Genomic DNA, 20,217 nt, shown 5'->3' on the forward strand with positions numbered 1-20,217 from the left:
GATCTATGTTACTTTGTCTCATTTTTATCTAATAAACTAACATAATTATAGATAAAGTTTAAGATTAAACCCTTCCCGACATTTACATCATCTTCTTCCTATCTAATACAAAAAAGTGGCATAAAGTTCAGAACTCAGGGTCAATACAATTTCAAACACTAAGGTACAAGATTGTTCGCTCACAACAATTTGTTTGATATGTAAATGGGCAGGAACTAGCAACGAACTCGTTATATCTTTCTATCCATTTAAATATCCTTGAATTATAATACACCATAATTGCTGGCCATTGGTGAATATCCTTGTTAAAGTAAAAGGGGAATGAATGAATAAATAAATAAAGATAAGGGTACAAGGATTGCGTGATGGATATACATCCTCCTCGTTCTTTGTTAAAGAAATATTATAAAGCAAATGATAAGATATTCTATGTGAAAAATAGAATTAAGAAAAAGTTTAAAATTATCAAATAGTTAACGTGTTAAAACTTAACACTGAAATTTGCATTTCAATTTTTCAAAAGCTCTAAATACCTACACAAACATATTTTATTTAACCTTTTCAGATATGAGCTGGGTATGCCTATTAAGGGTGACTAAACTTTTTTTTAATTAAATTTTAGACTTAATTATACCATTAGTCCTCTTGATTACAATTGAAAGTACAATTATATCCTTTAACGGTTTAAAAACATTTTAATTGGATCCCTCAATTATTAAAAAATCCAATCATGTCCTTCAATTTTTTAAAAACATTATAATCGTACCCTTTCATATCAGCTATATTAGTTTGATAAATGAAAATTATGTAAATAGACATTTTTACATAACCAAACTAATAAAGTAGACAAAAAATAATACAATAGTAATGTTTTTAAATAATTGAAAGACATAACTTAACTTTTTAATAATTGAGGGATCTAATTAAACTATTTTTAAATAATTAGAGGATCTAATTGAACTTTTTTTATAATCAAAAGATCCAATTGAACTTTTGATTATAATCAAGATAGCAATTGTATAATTAAACCTGAATTTTAAAGCTATCATAGACTTAAACTCAAGATTAATAATTAAACCCACAAGGGCTGGTGGGATTATATATCTCATGGTTTGCAAATCACCTTCAACACTTGAGCTGGAATTAATAACTTCCAGGAAGGTATATAGCATGTTTTCGTGACTTGCAAACTCCTGGTCATTAGTTAATTTTAATTCTTCTCCTTTCTTATTGCTGATGTGCTAGAAGACTAACAAATTTACAATTTCCTCGTTGGCATCTGAGATCAGATAATGACTAAGCCACAAAAAATAAGATAAGAGAAAAATAAAAGAGACCGGGGAAGAGGGAGGATATGGTCTTAGACTCTTAATTAATGGATCATTAGAATCCGGCGATTTCATTAATTCTAATAGAGACATGAAGCATCATCGAATTGAAGTCGCTAATTGGGTAGTGTTGTTAAGGTTGTTGTATGACCTAAGAAGCATAAGAGTGCAGATACAAGAATCAAAATACGTGAAGGTAGCAACGGCATTGTACTCCGGGACATTTCGTCTGTGTATTCTGGGCCAGAATCTGAAAAATATACAGTGCCATCGTTGGGTCCTCTGATCCACATTCCCAGATTATTGTCCCTAGCAACGCCGAGAACACCGGCGGACATAGTGAGAAGCGAAATGCGATCCACGTTCTTAGGTTGGGTGCTGTAGGCGTTCTGATAGTTAGGTTCAGCAACTGCTCCCGAAGCAACGAAGAACGCGCCATTCAACAAAACATCCCCTTCGGACCGCCAATTCCACCCGCTCCACTCCCCTTCTCCGGCATCCAGCCTCTTCGTAACCTGCTTCGCGTACGGATCCTCCGGCGCGGTGTAGCGGTTTCCCTGGCTGTTAATGGTGGGTCCCGCACTGCCGCCGATGGCGTACATCTCCCATCGTGTGAAGTCATTGTTCACCACGTGGATGTAACCTCGTCGGCAACGCGGCATGCGCTGGACGAGGCCCTCCCCGAAGTGGTTGAAGCCAATGGTCACCTGCATGCCGGAGTCTGGGAGGTAGTGGTCGCTGTGGCCCAGGAGCATCACGTCATTGTGGTGGGAGAAGTGGTTGTTGGAGATCGTGATAGCGCTGGAACCCATCACTGCATCGATCAGGCCGTCCTTGCACCGGGAGAGGGTGCAGTGGTCGATCCAAATGTCACGCGAGCCGAAGATGGAGATCCCGTCGCCGTCCGACTCCGTGCGGTACCCATAATGTTCCGGGCTCGACCGCACGTTAGCGTTGCCTGAAAGCCACCATAACAACAATATATAAGATTGATCTAATAATAATAATAAATTTGATAATCTTCTCATTTAATATTTCTCATAAACTAATCTTTATCAATTAAAAAAAATTATAATAGTTATCTTCACATATCATGGTAATAATCATAAGTCCATAACATACGATCTTGATAGCTGCTAAGTGCTTATTTAGATTAAAGTTGAAAAGGTAGAATATGATCAAACTTAATTTTAGAAACTTAAGTTTAATTAAAAGTAATTTGATTTGTTGTAGCTTGATTTATGTTTAGAGTTTTTACATTTAACAGAAAAGAAGTGTAACATTAGGATAAACTTTAAAAATAATTTGTCAATCAAGCAATTGGAAATTTCTAAATAAACTAAAACCTCAATTTGGAGGCTCACACACCACCAAACCAAACACACTAATAAAACACTTGTTAAAGGAATCAAAGTAAAATATATTATTATATGCATCTTAATAAAAAAAAATACTTTTTCATTCTTTAATCAGCACCTACGAACGCTTATTAACATTTTTCTAACCCTAACTTATACATATAATAAAGACAATATTCATATTTTAAATTTCACTTTTAAAATTTTATTTATCTTTTATCTTTTTTTGGTTACATGTATCTTTTATGTATTATAAACCACCATTAATTGTTTTGGATGATATGCAGTCTTATATTTAGTTTTAACGCAGTTATTATATAAAAAATTATTTATTTTAATCTTATATTCATAGTTTTTATTTAGTCTTTCACATCTTTTCATATCTATTTATATTTTAACTTTCACGCTTTTCATAAATAATGCAATAATTTTTTAATACAAAAATTAAAAATATGAACAGAGAGATGCAAAGTACTTGTCTTGCCAGTTTCCACTAATAACCATGATGCGTTTTGACTTTGACTAATGATCGATGAATCTAAATCTTTATTTGCTTAGAGGGCCTTGTTGTCTGACCCAGTTACTCCTGTCTTGTAGCAAAATCTTTTTTTTTTTTTATCAATAATGTTATTTTATTTAAGAATTTTTTTATTAAATATATCATAATGATTTTTAAAACTGAGAGATAAAAAATAAAGTAAAAATTATCATAAGAATAATCTTATTTTTCGCTTTTACACTAAGTTTTGTTAAAGCGAAATGACAAAAAAAGAGATTTAAGAAAAGAAGAAAACGAGAATTTCTTATTTGATAGAGGAGAAAAATAAAAAATAACAGGGTCTTTTACTTTTTAATCTCTTCTCTCAGAAAGATATGTACTTATATTTATATTTTTTCTAAGATACATTTTTATCTCTGTTTATAATTAATCATCTTAACTAGGGAATAATTGTTTATTAAAAACAATCACTTTTTTAAAAAAACTTTAGTATAATTTTTTTATACCAAATCATTCTTAAAAAAATTCACTCATTTCTTTTTTACTCATTTTTTCTGACAGTCTTTTCTCTTTCCTATTTTCTTTCTCAAACCGAAAGAATATAATGTTAAAGTTTTGGATTGTACCTTTTAATTATGGGTGATGTGTTGGTGAAGTTTTGTATTTATAATTTTTATATAATCTTTTTACGATAAAATATACTATAATAAAAAATATAGTGACTTGTAACTGATGTTATTAATTGATAAATATCATTTCACAGTCTTCTTAGAGGGTGTATAAGTGCACAGAGAAGGAAGATATAAAAAGTAAAGGAAAAGTATGAGAGGGAGGAGAATGTGATAATGAAAAGAAAAGAGGGTAGAGATAGGGAAGAGTCATTACTCAATAGTCAATACCCACGGTCAGGGTAATAAACATTGACTGCTTCAGTTATGTGGAAAAAATACAGACGGTAAAAAATCAACATCTTGGAGGGAGAGAAGGACGGAGAAGCGGGAAAAAGGCATCGCTATCTCTCTCCACTTGAATCTGACTTTTAATCTAACTTTATTGCATGTCTAAAGTAAAGAGGTCCAATATATTTATAGTCCAAAGATAAAGTGATTTTATTAAGATTAAGATGCTTGGCATATCTAATTAGTCTTTCATAACATCAATGAGCTCACGAATAATTATTTTTGACATATTTTATTTATTAGTATTAAATAAATTTCACACAAGTATAATTGCAAAATGATTTCTTTTTCATATTTAGTGAAACCCACCTTAAATTCACCTAAAATAAAATATAAGTTGCTATTATTTCTCATATACTCCTATGAATTAAGCTTTAGTTAGGAATCAAACTGATTTCAACATATACATTAAAAACTAAACTAGCGTCCCTTTTTAACATTGAAAGAGTAAATTATGTCTAATGTTTTTACAGGACAAATTTAATTTAATATTACTCTTCTAGGTAAAATGCTTGGTAAATTTGGATTTTCCATAAACTTAATTTGAGAATATAAAAAAAAAAAACTGATTTTCTTTTCACTCTCGATTTTTTCACTCACTTTCTTTCACGCATTGTTCATTTGTTATAAGAAACTAACAAGACTTTATATATGAAATACCGCTTTTTAATTTTTATAACTGATAGTAAAAAGGTGACAAAACAAGTTGCTACTTAGTAGACCGAAGAATAAGACAGAAAAGCAAATTGCTATAACTATTAACACTATTTTTACACTGTGACATTTTTTCTTTTATTTAGCTAAATTTATCTGGATTTTACTAAATATGTGAATTTCACTAAATATGAGGTTACTCTCCATTTGTTGAATTTTTAAATTAGTGATTAGTGAGGCATACCTAAATTGTAATTAACAGAAGTTTTTTTTATTACAAAACTAATGGAACCGATTATGTAAAGCTATGGAATGATTTATTATTATTTTTCTCTTCTACACTATGTTTTGTTAAAGTGAAATGAGAAAACAAATTAAGAAGAGATTTAAGAAAAAAGAAAGAAACTTTTCTAATTTAATAGAAGTTAGAAGAATAATACTTGAATTAAATTATAAAAGCTTATTTTATTTCTTAAATGTCTTAAGGTGACAAAAAAAGTTGCTACATAATATGCTAGTGAAAGACCAAAGGGCAAGACAAAAAGAAAAGAGAATTGCTAGAACACTCTCTGGAATCTTCTCTCTTATTGTTGGATTTTTAAATTAGTGACAAAGACTTTCATTAATAGTAGTACAGAAGAAAGTTTCTTTCTTTTTTAAAATTAGTGAGACATACCTAAATGGTACTAATAAATAGAAGAAAGCATTTTTCTTTGTGTAACAACTAATTAATGAAAGAGAATGCGTAAATGTAAGGCTAACTATTGAATGATTGGTCTTACCAGAGGGATGGCAATGGTGGATGTGAATGTTGTGAATAATGACATTGCTAATATACTGAAGAGTAATGCAGCCTCCACCCACAATGTGCACGTCAGCTCCACGCCCATCAATGGTCTTGTAGCTATTAAAAATGAGTTCTTGAGACAGCTTAATCATCATGTTACTGGGGAACACTATCCACAGTGGCTCGTTCTGTATCACTGCATATCTAAGTGTTCCAGGTTTTGGGTTCACAGGGTCCTCATCTGAGGAATCAGTGACTATGTAAAATTGGCCACCTTTTCCTCCCTTTGCGTTCTGCCCGAACCCTATTGCACAATCTGCTAGCCTCTGCCTGTTGTTGGCCCAATCTGGGTCACATTTCCAACAATCATCTATGGGATTCCCTGTTAGACATGATGCCACCTCTTTCTCTGACACTCCCAGCATTTCCCTTCTTGCCATTGAAGCATTCACTTTCCTAAACAAAAAATTAAAATTAGTGGTAGAAGTGTAGAACAATTTATATGTATTTTTTTATATATAAAAAAAAAACATCACTAAAATTTGTTCAAGTCTGAATTTTTTTTATCCATAGAAATAACAAATAGGTAACAGAAATTTATAATAACTCAAGCGTTATTCTCAGCAAACCGAGTTAGATTCTTTGGCATGCAAGTCTGGATTAGTAAGGAAAAAACAATCTTATTCGCTAAATTTAGTCACCAGTTGGTGAAATTTTAGTAACAAAATTGAGTGACTTGTAGTAACTAACTAGTAACACAAATAGAAGAAAAATGAAGAAATGGATTATGAGGTGGTAATGACCCAGATGCAAAGATTGTCTCTTTATGTTTTAACTTTTATGTAACTAGGATGGGAAGATAATTTGCAATGTAGGGTCTTCAAGATGATGTAAAAAAAAAAAAAAGTGTTAGGTGAGTGAGTGAGTGACTCTGTGTTTTGCATCAAACACCCAAGAACAAAAGAGTAAAAAGACAGAAAAATGCAGGTTGTTTGGAATGATGTAAGTACCTATGAACTTCTCGAGCAACGGCTTCAGGGTCTGGGTGTTGTCCTGGGAGAGTGAGGTTGAGCATTGCTGTTCCATGAGGCAAAAATATGGCCACAACAGAGAAGAGTATAATGCAGGTTGTTTGGAGCATTGTTGATGAAGAACAAGAGGGTTGCTCACTGTGCACAAGTGTTGTTTTGTTGCCAATACAATACAAGTATGAACACTCCACTCACACACTCACTCTCCTTAGTCACTGGGGGTCAGAAAAATTGGTACTTGTTGGTGTTCGTTTTTTAAAAAATAAAATAATGTAGCTCCGTGATTAAAGGGATTAGCAGTTAAAAGTGTGACTGCGTAAACAGTACTTTGAGTTTTTTTTCTTACTGTGTTACAGTGTTTAACCTTTTTGCAATTTGAGTTTTAAAAAGTAGGGAAGTGGGATGGGAGGGTGTGAGGAAGAGCATTGAGCAATGTTACCAGGAAATCACGCTGACCCTGTTATCGAGGAAGTAGTAGTGACTTGACTAACCTCGGGAGTGGAATAAAGTTATTATCGTTTCAAGCTATGGTAGTACTAGTGCCATTTCTGACAACTTCGTTAATTAGAGAAGGACAAAGAAAAGGGTGGTTAATTAACAACATCAACATTCTTCCTTCCAGCAACTCAACTGTTTTGCTTCTTTTCACTTTTTCATCGCCCAATCTCTCTTACTAGTAGTACTAATCATTGCATATTTTGCAAATAGATAAAAAAAATTATGTTTCTGATCAAAATATTTAGTAAAAGGATATGATTTCTTACTTTTATTTTAATTTTATTTTTATCCGTTGAATTATGTTTTAAAATATATTTTACCGTTCTAATGGCAGAAATGAAACATGTATTTATGATCTATTTAGATAAGTTTTTTTAGAAATATTTATAAAAAAGAAAATAAGAAGAAATAAATTAAGTGATGGGAAGAGAGAAAATGGAGAAGTGAAAAGGCCGGTTGGAGAAGCTTCTAGAAAGGATAAAATGAGACACCATTGAGTAAGGGTTTTGCTTTTTCTTTTTCAAAAATAAAATGGGGATAAGAATTAATTGTGACGTTGGAACAAAATTAATAGATTAATTTTACTACTCACTTAAACATCAATATTTTTTAACTTAATTATAAAAAAAAACATCAATTTTTAATATTTTTATAAGTAATAATTTAAAAATTAAATTAACAATTTTATTGAATGATAATTAAGTGAAAATAAAGAAAAATATAAAAGTGTGAATTTGTTAAAGTTCCTTATCATTAAAACAAAATTATATGAGTATCTTAGGAATCACAAGAGACCAAAACAAAAAGTTTATATGCTTTTAAGAAATACAACATGAGTTGCTTAAACATCTCTCATTGGATATGTCTTTTATTTTCTTCTTTTAAAAATATGTCTAAAGAAGATTATCTACGCATGTCCTTACTTTTTCCTTTTTCTTTTATAATGAAAAAAAATTGATTTTATACTTATTAAAAAATAGTTAATTTTATTAAATTGTGTCTTTTTCAATTAGAAAGTATGTATATTTCTTAAATTATCATTCATTAAAATTTGATACTAAGCATAAACTCTCTATTAAATGAAGAATATTTTGAAGATAGTTTCATCAAATAAAATAAAAGTAGTTAAATTTTATTTATATTTGAGAACTAAAAGATTAAACTTTTTTTGCTTATAAAAAAGAACGGAGGGAGTATTATGTTCATATTTATAAGACCCAATTATCTAATTTTTTAAGGTTATAAAAAATGATTAATTTAATTAATGACAGTAAATTTGCCTTAAATTGTAACTTTTTTCAAAATTATTTTTGTCATTAATACTCTACTCTCCCTTTTAATCGTTTGTCAATACATTTTTTCTCTTAATTATGGGTATTCTAGTCTAAAAATTATTAATGCAAGAGACATTATAGATCGTGTCTTATAAGAAAGAACAAACATTATTTTAAATTTGAGTCTTATAAATAGGAATATGGATAGTACTATTTTTATTGGGTTAACTAAGGTTTTACATCCTAAATATTTTTAAAATTAAAATTTTTAGTTTCTAAACAAAAATTGTTTGATCAACATTTCTAAAATATAATTCAGTACAACTTTTGGTCTTTGTCATCAAATTAACTGTAAAATAATGATGTGACATTAGTATTTTAATCTTATAATAATATTTTGTGTTATGGACATATAAAAATCATTAGAATTTTTTTATAAAGGACATTTGATAAATTAACAAGAAAAAAATTTGAAAGTTTAAAGTCCCCAGAAAAATAATTATCCCATTATTCATCAAAGCCCAAAATTTTGATTGAGCTAACTTGTTGCCATGTTTACCTTCTTGTTTTACTCATTCTAAAATCATACAATGCTCTTCCCATCCTCATTGCAAATGCTTGACCCTCCACTATCGCATCGTCCATTCCCTGTCACTGCCATTACCATCCTCAATCTCACAAATCACTATCGTCATCCTTGATCTCGCAAGCTGCCACTATACACCACCATCATCATCCTCAATCTCACAAACCATTATCGACATCCTTGATCTTTAAGGCACTACCATATCGTTTGAGATAACATTTTCCAACTGTTTTTGTGGTTGGAATGTCATCCTTGTCATGCATGGTGGTATGCATTGTGTCACTGAAAGAGACAAAGCATCACATATCTAGGTTTTTTTGGACAAAAAAAAAACAATCATTTTGGTGGAGGCACATATCAACTCCAAGATCTTGTCGTTGATGTCAATGCATGCATGGTTGACAAAACCTACAAGGCGGGCTACACCCGCCGACAAGCTTAATGAGCCTCTTCATTCTCTTAACCCCTCTCTCTTGAAAAACTCAATTCACATAGCTTTATTGCCTCTCATGAATGTTGAAGTGTAAATTGTTTGAAGTTGATCTTGTTTTTCTATATCACTATTGTTTTGATTATCATTGTTTAACAAAAATAATTGGGGTTGAATTAGGGAAAAAAGTTATGTGATTCTTGTGAAAGAGAAGTAGAAAAAAAGTGAAACAATCCGCAAAAGGAGACAACAATTTCTATCTATTTTTAGCTATAAAAATTTTTTTTATACCTCTTAAACAAGATAGTCAAATATTTTTTTGACGATTTTCAACTATAAAAAAATGAGCCCATAAAATAATTAAAAAAATAACATGTGGTGTTCTCAATTATTGGCACGTCAACAAAACAAATGGTATAGACTAAAATAGGTAACACAACAAAAGATCAAGGATTATGAATAGTCAAACTTCTGCATATGGATTAAAAATAATATTTTGAAAAGGTTTAAGACTACAAATTTAGCTAAGCAATTTTATTTATCTATTTACTTAAAAATTGAAAATAATACAACAGAAAACAGTGAAAATTACATTACAAAGTTAAATATTTTTAATATAAAAGAACATTTAAATTATATTTCTCAAACTTTTTTATCATGCAAATTTCTCAAACCTTTTATTATCAACAAATGTGAATAAAGAAAAGAGGATAAAATATGTTTCCAGTCTTGTATTTTCAATGAAATTTGATTTTAATCCTTGAACTTCAACTTTAATCAATTGGTCCCTAAATTTTACAAAAATAATGATTTTGTCCGTTCTTAATCATGGTGAAAATGATTTCTGATGAGAGACAAAAACATTTTTTTAAAAAAATTTAGGGACGAAATTGATCAAAGTTAAATTACATGAACTAAAAACACATTTTATTCAATAAAAAATACAAAAAATATATACCATCTTGCCGGTTATTATAAATAATATCTAAAATTTAAAAAAATGAGAAAAGAAGTTTTTTATGTTTAATAGAAGAGAAAAAATCAAACATATTTTATATTTTTTTCTTAAATATTATATTTCTAAGAATCTTATTTCCAAGAAAGTTTATTTAATTAAGAATGAAATATTGTTAACACTAAATGTTACCAAAAAAATGGTGTTAACAAGTAAAATAAAGGTTAAATTAGTTTTTGGTCCTCTAATTTTTATTTTTTATTCAATTTGGTCTTTCAAAAAAAAATTGATTCAATTGGATCTTCTAATTTTTAAACATGTTCAATTAGGTCTTGACCATCATTTTTGTCTTAATCATTAATAATATTCGATCACAAGGAGACGACACTTCACTGACCATGTACGATTCCACTATTAAGATTGACACAAAAATGACAATTACATGTTTCTACTTCTACACTATCTATCATCTTCAGACATTTTTGAACTGAAGGAGTAAAATGAGAAAAGAAGGTGAATGTTGTAGAAATTAAAAACAATGTCTAAATAGTCAGTATGATTGGTTGTTCACATATATAATAATATGGGAGTCATTATGACACTTAATATGAAAAATAAGGAAAATTACACAAATAAATTATAACATTTTAAAAACTAATTGTCTTATATCGAAGGAGTAAAAGTATATTTTAGCTAAAAATGGTTTCAAGTACCAACCCTCGCAAATTAAAGAAGATTAAAAGAAAGGGTATTGGATGGAAGACGAGAATAAAAGTGTTTGCAATTAAGTTTGAATAATTGTTTAGGGAAAAAAAGGTGTTATATGATAAGCATTATGCCGATACTAGGGCAAGTCACTTGTGTGAGCCAAATTTTCTACCCTTGTCCATCTGGCCCAAATTTTTATAAAATAATCCATATATATATATATATATATTCCATAAGCAATGATATTATTGCATTCCAACAAGAAGTTAGCATTCCAATTATGTTGACACTTCAGCTCCTTATTGATTCTCTACAATATACCAAAATAATTTATTATAGATCGAAAAGAGAACCAAAGAAAATTGGGTTAAAGTGTGCTATTAAGTTTACTTATGTAGTTGTTCATAATTCATTGGAGTAAATCTCCTCAGAGTTTGTCCCCCTTGATTACACAACAGTTGGTATCAAAGTTGAATGATCTTGTGGTCCAGTGTTTACCCCCCTCGGTTACAAGTCTTCTTGGCGGTGGGTCCTGATGGCATGTCCTGTGGGTGGAGCAGGGGTACAAGTATCTAGAATATGTGGGCTCTAATGACCACCATGGAATACTCATGGATGATAATGGCTATCACTCGGGGGGAGGAGGAGACTACCATGTGAAAGAAATTCACACTTGAGGAAGAGATTGTTGGACTACAAGTGTGAGGTGAAGTCTCACATCGTATAGGAATGAGAAGGTTGAATACCATATAAGTGAAAGTAATACCTATAAACCCGAGTCTTGAGGTTGTAGGTTAAAGTGTGGTATCAAGTTCACTTATGTGATTATTCATGACTCATTGGTGTAAATCTCTCCAGTGTTTATCTCCCTTGGTTGCACAACAAATTTCTTCTCTTAGACAAGGAAGCTTTTGGAAAAGAATGTTAGGGATGTGCCAATAAGTAAACTTCTATCCCCATTACCAATTTTCCAAGATTTAATGCCACTCCAAATGAAGGAACTAATGTTATAAAGCATATGTTTGGAATTACGAAACACCCTAGCCCTCAAACAACAAAACCCAATCCTATTGAGTTCCAACCCAACTTAAGAAGAGAAGCATCATTAATTACTTAGGGAACAAAACCCCAAACCACCTTCAGGACTACAAATCGTATGCCATGGAATTGTAACTATTTTTTTGGTATCAACATCCCCAGACGATATGAAGTTCCTCATCCTCTCAATAGACTTCATCAAAGAAATAGGCCAAGAGTAAATAAGCATACTATAAAGGACACTCTACACCAAAAGCATTTTTCCCATAATAGAGAGATGAACCTTTTTTCATCTGGCCATTTTCAGACGAATTTTGTGATCAGCAATGGGTTGCAAATGAATAACTCTTGGTTTCCCCTTAAATAAGGGAATACCCAAGTAAGTGAAAGGAGTAGCTCCTGAAGAGAAACCACGAATATCAGCAATGAGGCTCTTCATGTGTTCTGAAATCCCACCAGTGTAGCATTTGGATTTAGCAAGATTAACAAGCTGGCTGGATTCCTGACCAAAAAAAAGAAATAAACTTTTTAAGATTCTGAAATTTTCAAGGGATCCCCTGCAGAAAATTAAAACATCATTGGCATAAAGCGCATGGGAGGGCATGGAAAAGTTTCTTGGGCCATCCATTAAATAAAGATTACCATAATTCACCAATTTACTAATCCCCCTCCTTAAAAATTCTTGCCTAACTCCTTTTTTGCAATTGAAGAAGCCAACAACCTTACCATTCACTAGAATAGACAACTTAGTCGAATGTAGAAGAACACTAATCCAATCACAGAACTTGGCATGAAATCCAAACTGGCTAAGAACCTTGAGAAGAAACTTCCAGTCAAGCGTATCAAACACTTTTTTGATATCCACCTTAATAGCCATGTTGCCTGCAAAAGTTTTCTTGTCTAACAAATGAATGGATTTTAACAAACGAATTTCGAATGAAATTGACTTCTTTACTGTCCCTTTTCAAGCTATCCTCGTGTTATTCCTTTGAAATGATACTGTTTTCATGATTTTCATGGAGTGAGTTCACAATTAAATATTAACACAATTTGATTTCTTTTTTGTTTTGAATGAACAATACAGGAACAATAGATAGCCAAATCCATTTCGAATAAAGTTTTCAGCGAATTTCTATAAACATAAATGGTCATTTATGGCAACATTTGTCAAGAGTACGGTCACATTCAATTTCTTGTTTAAATAACTGAGATTTTCTATATGTGTGTTGTCGACATGAAAGAAAATTAATACTCCATATTTTAGTGGCCTCGTAACAAAATTATCAAGTAATGTAATGAGCCTAAGTACAGATAAATAGAATATATTTAATCACCTTAAAAAACTGTTTTCAGAGCTCCAACCTAGAGCCCTGCTGATACCTTCTTCACTATGCAGGAACTATGAGCAACAATGACCTTTCACAGATTCCCTCAAGTCCATATTACATCCACCCTAGTGAGAGTCCTTCATCCATTATTGTTACACCATCTTTGACTAGAAATAATTACCAATCTTGGTCATGATCAGTTAAAATGATCCTTATTCAAAGAACAAAATGGGTTACCTTACCAGCGCTATATCGATTCCAACTTCCACAGATCCTTCACACCCCTTGTAGGAACGTTGCAATACCTAAATCATGTCCTAGATCTTAAATTTCCAGTCACCATCCATTGCTCAAATTGTTATATATTTTGACCATGCTACAAACATTTGGAATGATTTGAAGGAGTGTTTTTCACAAGGGGATTTATTGCAAATTGCAGAGCTTCAAGAAGAGATATACAGACTCAAGCAAGGGTCGCACACAGTTTTGGATTTTTTCACTAAGCTCAAATTTGTTTGGGAAGAATTAGACAATTATGGACTCATGAACCCTTGCACTTGTCCGAGCAGAACTTACCATCAACAGGATTTTGTCATTCACTTTCTCAAAGGGCTGGATGAACGATTTTCTGTTGTGTGCTCTGAAGTCCTGCTTATGGATCATTTACCATCAACCAAGAGAATCTTTTCCATGGTGATTCAACACGAAACTCAACATGCTAGCCACACCTCTGCAGAAGACCAGAATAGATTCATCAATGTTGCTGAAAAACGATCCTTCTTTAAAAGTTGTGGGAACCCTTATGAAGAAGGGCACAATCAAAATGAAGAGTTTCTCTATGGACCAGGTCTAAACCCTACGTAGGCCCAAAATCAAAGCCCAATCATTCTCATCCAATAGCCTGGTAACTTTGTTTGTTCGAGCCCAGCTTGCAAATCCCAATCCAGTGTTGCCAACCTCTCTCACACTTCACATAATGGGTTTTTTTAATCCTTCATGCCCATGTCTTAGTAACAATTGTGTTTTTAAATATTTCCACTTATTCACATACATTAAACACTAACCTTGGATAATTGATTCTGGGGCTACCGATCATATAACCTCTTCATTGGATTGTTTTCAAGTTTATTCTAAAATAAATCCTATTCACATTAAATTGCCCAATGGTGCCTTAGTGACATCACGCTGTTTGAGCACAATCTAATTTTCTTCTCATTTCATTATTCATGATGTGTTTTATGTTCCTATTTTTAATTTCAACCTTATTTCTATTTCCAAACTTTTGTCTAATCTTCCAAACACGCTTATTTTTTCTCATAATTTTTGTAAAATTCAGGATATGAACTCCTTGAAAGTGATTAGTTTGGCTAAATTACAAGAAGAACGCTACCACCTAGCCACCACACAACAACCAGAACCTACATCCTCATTAGTGACCCGCTCCATAACTACATTTATTACCACCTCCAACCTTTGGCATTTTAGATTAGGAAACTTGCCTCGAAATTATTTGGATGTTTTACACCAACAATTTCCTTCTATCTCTAAATCTAGTAATGAAACATGTGATGTTTGTCATTTGGCTAAACAAAAAAGATTGTCTTATTTACCAAGTAACAATAGAGCTTCCAAGGTTTATGAAGTACTCATATGGATATTTAGGGTCTTTTTTCTAACACCTAAGTACATGGGCATAAATATGTCCTTACCATTCTTGAATATTGCAGTCGTTTTACTTGGATTGTGTAACATGCGGGAAGCAGAAAGGAAAATTGGTGCGTGAGTCAGTTACAAAGGAAGGACACGTGGCTAATGATCTACATGTGGGGGTCAGAAAAAGCACACGTGTTAGGAGGGAGAATATAAGGTTGCGTGCATACTCATTCTAGGTTAGGTTGAAGGTAAACACTCTTCTTGTTTGCTTCTCTGATCCTTCTGTTAATTCCTTCTTCTCTACACCTTCTCTGAACCTTTCTGCTCTCCTTAATCTCAGGTGCTATTCTGAACCGATAATGGTTTAGTTGCAGAACGCTGACTCTGTGTTGTTGATTTCCCCTTGTTCCTTTTGCTGAAACACTGTAGCTATTTTCGATTTTGTTGTGAACATCGTTCCTTGTTGTTATAAACACTATTTTCTGCTATCAATACCAATTATACATTTTAGATTGTTTTGTTAAAAACAAAGGTGCATGTCCAAAACTTAACTCAAATAGTAGAAAATCAATTTGAAACAAGGATTAAGTGTAATCATTCAGATAATGGACCTGGATTTTTTCTTAAAGATTTCTTTAATTCAAAAGTTGTGTTGCCACACCCTAACAAAATAGGAGAGTTGAAAGAAAACACCCCAACCTGGAATTTTTCTTAAAGATTTTTTTGGTTTGTTTATGTTATGCATCTACATATGTTGCCCATTGTCATCCTTGCTCTAGACGAGGGGCTTTTTTTGGGTTTTCAAAATGACACAAAGGGTTATGTTGTATTAGATTTGGATACAAAAGAAATTTTTATTTCCAGACATGTTATTTTTCAATGTTATTTTTCACGAAATGACCCTCTCATTCCTTAAACCCAGTATTTCCTACCATGCCACTACTTTTTCTCTTCCCCCTAACCCACTACACCTTCCTCCCTTCTTCCCTAATTACCACCCCTTCCCCAAATCAAACCACACCACCATCACTCCTACAACATATGTAACCTTGTCATTCCACTCGCCCACATAAACCCTCGGCCATTCTAGCAGACTTTCATTGCACTCCCATTTTCAAATTAAGGACCTTGGGCAGTTGAAATATTTCTCTCTTGTTAACTCGTTGGTTTCTTGGAAAAAGAAGAAACAAGATATTGTTTCCCATTCTTCCTCTAAAGCTTAATCTCTACTTGTGAGTTGCAATGACTCTCCTATTTGCTCCAAGATCTTCATGTCACTTGCTCTCAACTTGTGCTATGCAATGATAACTAAAGTGCTTTGCACATCGCAGCAAAACCAATCTTCCATGAGCGAACTAAGCATTTGGATATCGATTGTCACATAGTTCACGGTCAAAGCAACCAATTGTGACAACTTGGACTCTTCCAGAACCACCTAGAATACTCTAGAATTGATGCTAAGTTGTATTTTGTTTTTTTTGGCAGTATTAGCTGAGTTGTTTGGTTTGTTATTTTTCTTACAAGAAAAGATTCCATCTTATCCTTTAGTGAGCTGTAATAGGTTCTATATATATCCTTTATGTTCATCCTTTATGATTATCAATACAAGAAAGCATTTCCTACTCCCTCGTATCCAAATTTGTTATAAGTGTCTTTAAGTATCTTCCATCATTGCACTTTGAAGGCCAAACCTAATAATTAACTCCTCTTTGCACTCGAGACTATGAAATTGTTTGTATCAATTACTTATTTAAAGCAGCTGCATCTCCAATAGTTCTAAAATTTGCAGTTATTATTTAGGAGAGATGGAACATTTGCCATATGCCATCCTTGGAGCTATATCATGTGTCTTTGAGGTGAAGACAAATTAAGAACTTTTAAGTGAGTTCAGAATTGTTATAATGTCTATTTATGATGTGTTTTATTGTTTTGATCTTCTGGACATTCAAAGAATTATAATTGTTGAGGAGGCTGTCCAAATTTTTTAGCAAACATTCTACTAATTATGTTTTTGAATTGGTTTAACATTCTAAATAGTTTCACAAAGACTCAAAGGTTTCTGACATCATGATAATGTATATATATGTTATTAGTTAGTAATGAAATTAAGTGTATATCTTCGTTGTTTTGATGTTATATGTTTTTAAAAAAGGATTTCTTGATGAAAGATTTGTTATTTACAGATTTATAATTTTTTTTTTCATAATTTAATTTTTTTTCTTATGAACAACTTTAATTTATTGAGAATGTCTAACTGAATTGATTAAATTGGATACGTGAGTTAATATAAATTTTCTATATCTATCTTCTATTCTTACGAATTAAAAAAACTTTAATTTGACAATATATAATTTTTTTGTAATTTTATTTTTCACACCCAATTATTAATAATGTGCAATGTTTAACTCTATCTCTGAATTTTTTGGGTGACTTAAGTTGTATTCATTTGATATTCGATAATTAGTTTTGTGGTTTGGGACTTTTTGTCCAACCCATTAAAAAAAAAATCTAACCCATACATAATTAAATTTATTGATTCGAATTAAGGACCTAAGAATGTAAAACTCAATCCAGTTCAATTCATGATTATTTATTTATTTTGGATTTAATTTTTCTCTCACTGCAATCACGCCAAAACCACACTCCGAGGGTTTCTTCGTTGAAGATGTCTGCTGCCTCGAGTTAACGTTAAAATATTGATCTCGGGAAGATTAAGGACAAGCACGACACCTTTTCCTTCCACGAGTTAACGTTAAAATACTATGAGACAGCTTCGAGAATCTGATATATCTCAGATTACCGATTATATATAGAGATAATACTTATTTTTGTTTGGCGACAAAAGAATTAAATTAAATAAGACTTATTTCTGGTTCCAATATTTTCTTAATTTCTTAGTTGGGTTGGGTAGATTACTGAATATAGATTTTTCTTGGATTCTTCCTTGAAGCAGGCGTTCGTGCGGTCTAAAGTGTCAACTCTTTCGTCCTTTTACCAACCCAATATTTTGGAAGACAAAACAAGTCAAAAGCAAATATTGTACATAATTATAAGTCATAACTCATAACTACCGTACAAGGTTTTAGTAAAATTCTTTTGTGCAATTATTTCATGATAAGATGGCATGACTCTATTTTGTGTAACTTGGTCGTAAAAAACTGCTTAATGTTAAATTGTACGTAAAGGTCTAGTTTTCTTCGATTAGAAAATATCAAACTGTAAAATTTGTATATTAATAAAGAAGAATTAAAAATTACAATAATAATATTGTATTTAGCTTCTATCAGATTTTTAATAATATTAAAAAAACGGTATATAATTCGCTGAATTTAGAAGTGTATGTTAGCAAAATCAAATATCTCTTGGTTTAACTGGCTTGTCAATTACCAAGTTTTAGGTATTCTTTTTTTTTTTTTTTTTTTTACAAAAGGTGTTCAGAAATATTATTATAAACCACCAGTTCGAACTCAGATCGTCAGACTGAGATAGCTGTTTCAGTTTTTTTTTTTCTTTCTTGTTCCGTTTATGTTGTTTTCTTTCTGAAGAAACAAAAATACCACTTGGAAGATATTATAAACTTAATTAGTTAATTATAAACACAACTTCATCATCACCCAATCCCGTTTTACTTTAAATTTTGTTGTTATTGTTATTAACCTAATTCTTCATTTTCATAAGGAAAGTCAACTTTGTTAATCTAGAATATCTGAACTAGAACTTGCGTTTACATTAATTTAATTTAATTTTAAGAAAACACACTAACTTAGATAGGAGAGTGATCAAATGACACGGTAATTACACCAATAACTTTGTATAGCATGTGAATTTGAATGATTTAATAGTTAAAAATTATAGTTATGTATTACTTTTGATTATTTGTATTAAATTTTATAGAATTGAACAATAAAAGACAATCAAATGAAATAAATTCTCAATTCAACTGTAAATTTTAAAAAATATATATTATATTAATTTTAATTTATATAAATGAAGTATTAAATAATTTTTTATTAATATAAAAATTTGATAAATATGCTGTATATATATAAAAAAATTTAATCCAGCAATCAATTTTTAAATAAAGTTATCCCATTAGAAATTATTAAAAATGTAATAGTTGATGTAACTTATAATGTGTTAATTTCTCTATGTTTATACTAAAATGTAAGAATAAAACAATTTTAATCAATGAGAGAAGCTTAGTTGATAATATAGACCATGTTTATGATATGAAGAAAATTTAGATATTTTCACATATGACATAATCCATCTTTACAAAAAGACGGTGAATGTTAAGTGTAATAAATAAGTCTTTGAACAAATTAGAATTAGTCTTATACATGACTTAAAACACTAAAAATTTATAAAGATACCTTAAAGTCTTATAGAAAAAGTGATGACCATCAAGGATGAGAAAATGTATCCGAATCCTTTAGATACTTGTAAAAATATTCACAAACAAGATGAATAATTATTTGCAACATTGAAACTCAATAGAAAACAGATATATATCGACAAATTTACACATGTGTAAGTGCAGGTACATGTACTATAATATCCAACCTATCTCATTCCACACATATCATATATATACTTTGTTGTGAAAAATAATTATATTTTTATAATTAACACTCTAAGAATTTTTTATAAACGATTAGAAAATTAACTTTAATCATTATTATATTGAATGATTATCTTTATAATTTTATTTATTTATAACTTGAGTTTGAAAAAATTAATGTTATATTTTTTGTTTTTAATATTACATATATATACTTTTAATGTTATGTTTAAATTATTTAAGAATGAATATTTATTATATTTGTAATAATTGTTTTAATTAATTTTTTTATTGGTTTGTTATTTTTAATCTTATGTATAAGTAAAGTGTGAATTGTGAATGCAAGTATGAATATACAGATATTCAATTGGTACAGAATGAGATTTAAAATTACTATCCAAGTGGACATGAAACTTAATATAAATACTATTTTTAAACGTGAATATGAAGATAAATATTATAAGATTTTATTCAGACTTACCATTCTCATTCCAAATGACCACATGATAATTAATAAATAAATAAAATATATTTTTTTACCTGAAAAATAAATCATTTTTACTCGTATAT

The 20,217-nt window shown here is 30.8% G+C and overlaps 1 protein-coding gene across 1 annotated transcript; it reads right to left on the reverse strand.

The window, feature by feature from the left end:
• Positions 1-1,368: 1,368 nt before the first annotated feature.
• LOC114381281 (probable pectate lyase 12) lies at positions 1,369-6,866 on the reverse strand. Its single transcript, XM_028340501.1, has 3 exons — positions 6,596-6,866; positions 5,581-6,041; positions 1,369-2,286 (listed from the first exon to the last, which is right to left on the reverse strand). The coding sequence occupies exons 1-3, from the start codon at positions 6,724-6,726 to the stop codon at positions 1,445-1,447; spliced, it is 1,434 nt and encodes a 477-aa protein (XP_028196302.1). The 5' UTR covers positions 6,727-6,866; the 3' UTR covers positions 1,369-1,444.
• Positions 6,867-20,217: the final 13,351 nt, after the last annotated feature.

Source organism: Glycine soja, chromosome 13 (assembly GCF_004193775.1).
Source record: "Glycine soja cultivar W05 chromosome 13, ASM419377v2, whole genome shotgun sequence".
Classification (NCBI taxonomy): Eukaryota; Viridiplantae; Streptophyta; class Magnoliopsida; order Fabales; family Fabaceae; genus Glycine; species Glycine soja.